General features: G+C 40.6%; 1 protein-coding gene across 1 annotated transcript in view; it reads left to right on the forward strand.

Annotated features, from left to right (window-relative positions):
- LOC117949031 overlaps positions 1 to 3,700 on the forward strand; it is a 19,053-nt gene extending 15,353 nt beyond the window's left edge. Inside the window, exons 2-5 of the mRNA XM_034879020.1 lie at positions 1,200 to 1,761; positions 2,221 to 2,539; positions 2,619 to 2,724; positions 3,458 to 3,700. Of these exons, the coding sequence (XP_034734911.1) occupies positions 1,362 to 1,761; positions 2,221 to 2,539; positions 2,619 to 2,724; positions 3,458 to 3,700 (1,068 nt within the window). The 5' untranslated portion in view covers positions 1,200 to 1,361. The remainder of the gene's footprint in view (positions 1 to 1,199; positions 1,762 to 2,220; positions 2,540 to 2,618; positions 2,725 to 3,457) is intronic.
- Positions 3,701 to 4,636: the final 936 nt, after the last annotated feature.

Below are 4,636 nucleotides of genomic sequence, written 5' to 3' on the forward strand. Positions count from 1 at the left end.
GGGGGGTCCAGAACCAGTCAGTCACACACTGATCCTACTCAGAGACACCACCACTTGTTGGTTCTGCCATTTCTTGACACTTTCGTGAGCATTTTTTGGATCATCATGGCTTTTCGTGAGACGTTCAAGGCCTTCATGCAACGGTGTCAGACGAAGATGAACACCAAGGAAGACATTGATGTAAGTTACCTTTTTCTGAGGGGTGATAGATAGTTGGAGAGATGAATACAGTTTTTAATTTAAATCACTAACCTGCATTGGTCAAAACTAAAGTCACTAAATGTCAAAACCACCTGGAAAATACTTATGTATCTGCAGCACGTTGTTCCAGTGCTAACACGCTGTTTTCAAACACATTCAAAATGCATTGAAGCAAATGTGCAGTTCTGTATTCACCATGTTGAAATATATTGAAAATCTTTGCAGAATATTTACCATTAAACAAAATATTAGTCATTCCAAGCAGCTGATTTCAGCTCAAAGAGAAGATATTGACCCATGTGTTGACTTCCCGTCAAAATTGAAATCCAATGCTTTTTATCAATGTTTTAACTTTAACTACTTTAACTACGTTTTTGTCCCATTTTTTAACAGTTTTGACGTTGTTGTTTTTTATGTTTGTCACTTTATTTGACGTTTAACACTATGTAACACTAACTTATTGACTTTAGTTTTACGGTTTATGTTCAATAAACCTCATTTATAGGAAATTATACCTAATGTTTTTACTTTGAAAAGCAGAAATTAGGAATTATTTAGACTAAAATTAAAGAAAAAAAATTAAATTCAACTGCTATAAAATTGAACAAGATGCCCAAAAATTTATGAAAGTAGAGATGTGTATTTGCAAAAGTAATTACAGCAATCCTTAGACTACTGTGATTTCAACAGTAATACTTAGACTACTGTGATTTCGACTGTAATACTTAGACTACTGTGAGTTTGACTGTAATACTTAGACTACTGTGATGTTGTCATGTCGACAAGGTTTTGATGTAATTTCACAGCATCTTACTGTAAAATCATACACAGTAGTGTTACTGTGAATATAAAGTAGGCTACATAACTGAAGATTTCACAGCCATTATTTACAGTGTAGCGTCAGAAATAGCATTTCCATTTCGGAGCTAATCACATCATCAAAGTCCAAAAGTTAAGAACACAAATAACAACAAACAAACAATATGTTTTTTTTCCAGACACTAGAAAGCCACCAAGAAGAAGAAGCTGGTGGTTCCAGCCGTCATTCCCGGATCCGGGACGTGGAGAGAGCTGAGACGGCTGAGTTAGCTGCAGCCCTCCGCCATGCAGAGAAGCTGTGTGAGACCCAGAGAGCCTGCAGCAACGCTGTTCTGGAGAGGATGGGACTCTCCATCCAGCAGCACACCCCCCACTTACCTCAGCCTCCAGCGTCTCCCAGAAGGAGCCCTAGATGCTCCCTTCCAGGGAGGAGGACCCGGCCCATGGCAGAGGAGGACCACAGGGGTTGGACGTCCACCACCAAACGGACGTTGTTAGAAGACGAGCCTTTCTTGGAGAAGAAGCTGCGTCTGGGCTCTCAGATGGCAATCGTCGCCTGTAAGATCGCCAAGCTGAGAGATGCAACCAGGAGCCCGAGTCCAGACTCCCCCCTCAGCTCGGTGGACCTCCACACCCCCACTGAGCTGAGGGACAATTCACTCCTCTCGTTCCCCCCTACTCCTCCTCCCAGAGCCGGCACGAGACCGTCTTGTATCCCGGTGGCGAAGCGTGGTGGAGCAGGTACGATAACCCTTGTGTCGTCTTCCCCTCAACTTTGAAAATCAACACTTTTGTTGAGGCTTTTTATCGATGTTTTTAACTTTTTCTTACATTTTTGTTGCTTTTTCAACACTTTTAACGATTTTTTTTTCAAGGTTTGCAACTTTTTGACGTTTTCAACACTACGTAAGACTAGCTTATTAACGTTAGTTTTACAGTTATTTGTGGAATGTTTGGTCAATAAACCTCATTTATAGGAAATTATACCTAATGTTTGAGTTAGAAAAGTTTCTTTGTAACCTTTTCTTCTGATTTTACTGTTTTCTATGTTCTTCTTTTCCATTGTATGATGTGTGTTTTACTCTTGGTTTCTGATGTGAAGCACTTTGGATACCTGCTGGTTGCTGTAGAGTGCTATATAAATACGTTTTGATTGATTGATTGACTGATTGATCATTATTTTGCTGTCAATTTGAACAGGCAAGAAGGCAGCGAAGAGAAAGCTCCAGTCTTCAAGAAGTACATCAGAGGACCTTGGGACTGTTGAGATGATCCAGCCCGACCAGGGTCCTTCCCGGGTTAGGGTTAGTCACCAACCAGCACCCCCCAGTAGGACCCCGGCGTTGGCCCCCAAGGCACCAGCACCTCCATCCAAAGCTGCCCCACCCAACCGAAAAGGACCTCGCCGTGGGACAAAGCTCCGGGCAAAGGCTGTCGGGGCAGAAGAAGACCTCCAGCCCTTCAGCAAACCTGCAGAGAAACTGTCCCTGTCCCTCACACAGCTGTCCTCTGACGACTGGTAGGACATAAATATCACAGTAGTTCAGTGTAGTCTTTACAAATAGATTTGACAGAGAATAACCAGCGTTTGATCACAGGGAGAAGAAACTGGACGCACTGAAGACGGTTCGAGCTCTGGTGCAACACCACCCGGCGTTACTGCAGACCAAACTGCACGAAGTCTGCCTGGTCCTCGCAGAAGAGGTATCGTAGACATGTTCCTCTTTGTTTCTCTGGTGCAGAAGAGGTATTGTAGACATGTTCCTCTTTGTTTCTCTGGTGCAGAAGAGGTATTGTAGAAATGTTCCTCTTTGTTTCTCTGGTCCAGAAGAGGTATTGTAGAAATGTTCCTCTTTGTTTCTCTGGTGCAGAAGAGGTATTGTAGAAATGTTCCTCTTTGTTTCTCTGGTGCAGAAGAGGTATTGTAGACATGTTCCTCTTTGTTTCTCTGGTCCAGAAGAGGAATTGTAGACATGTTCCTCTTTGTTTCTCTGGTGCAGAAGAGGTATTGTAGACATGTTCCTCTTTGTTTCTCTGGTCCAGAAGAGGTATTGTAGACATGTTCCTCTTTGTTTCTGTGGTGCAGAAGAGGTATTGTAGACATGTTCCTCATTGTTTCTCTGGTGCAGAAGAGGAATTGTAGACATGTTCCTCTTTGTTTTTCTGGTGCAGAAGAAGTATTGTAGACATGTTCCTCATTGTTTTTCTGGTGCAGAAGAAGTATTGTAGACATGTTCCTCATTGTTTTTCTGGTGCAGAAGAAGTATTGTAGACATGTTCCTCATTGTTTCTCTGGTGAAGAAGAGGTAATGTAACACCAATTACCTCGGTGCACCTGTGCAATCTCATTGCGCAATCTCATTGCACAGGTGCTGCAATTGTGTATAATGACAATAAAGGCTTTTTATTCTAATCTATTCTTTTCTCTATTATCTAGGTGAATAACTTGCGCTCTGGTGTGGCCTGTGCTGCGATGGCCACCGTGGCAAAGCTCCACGTTCACCTGGGGAGGGCCATGGACCCCGAGGCCGAGTGGACCGGCCCCGTCCTGCTGCTGAAGTTCGCCCAGACCACCAACGTCTTTATTCTAGATCAGGCTCACCTGGCCCTGGAAGCGCTGGTGGAGGGCTGCAGCCCCGGGAGAATACTGCCCGCTCTCCTCAACACAGGGCTGAGGTAAGAGAAGAGGACTTCATCAAAATCTAGTGGGACGGGTATCAGGAGCATCTGAAGTAAAGGAAATAAAACATAGTCTACATTCTCCTGTTGTTAGATAGAGAGATAGATGGATGGATAGATAGATAGATGTATAGATAGATAGATAGATGGATGGATAGATAGATAGATAGATAGATAGATAGATAGATAGATAGATAGATAGATAGATAGATAGATAGATAGATAGATAGATATATAGATAGATAGATAGATAGATAGATAGATAGATGGATGGATAGATAGATGGATAGATCGATAGATAGATAGATAGATAGATAGATAGATAGATAGATAGATAGATAGATAGATGGATGGATGGATAGATAGATAGATAGATAGATAGATAGATAGATAGATAGATAGATGGATGGATAGATAGATGGATAGATCGATAGATAGATAGATAGATGGATACATAGAAAGATGGATAGATAGATAGATAGATAGATAGTTAGATAGATAGATATTGATCCCAATATAATGGGAAATAAGTGTTACAGCAGCAGAATCAGTCACACAACACAGAATATAAATATAAATGAAATACTAGGATACAATCTACATGAAATAATAAAAGGATAAAATACAAGAACAAATATTTGAATATATACAAGATGGGAATACAAAAATGTGGAGCTGTTTAAATAATAATGATAAATATGTAGATGAAGGTATCGGCAGGTTGTATTAGTGCAGTATTAGTATAGTATAATATATAGTATAGTGCAGTATTAGTATAGTATAATACATAGTGTAGTGCAGTATTAGTGTAGTATAATATATAGTATAGTGCAGTATTAGTGTAGTATAATACATAGTGTAGTGCAGTATTAGTGTAGTATAATATATAGTATAGTGCAGTATTAGTGTAGTATAATATATAGTATAGTGCAGTATT

The sequence above is a fragment of the Etheostoma cragini genome, chromosome 8, assembly GCF_013103735.1.
Source record: "Etheostoma cragini isolate CJK2018 chromosome 8, CSU_Ecrag_1.0, whole genome shotgun sequence".
In the NCBI taxonomy this organism is placed as follows: Eukaryota; Metazoa; Chordata; class Actinopteri; order Perciformes; family Percidae; genus Etheostoma; species Etheostoma cragini.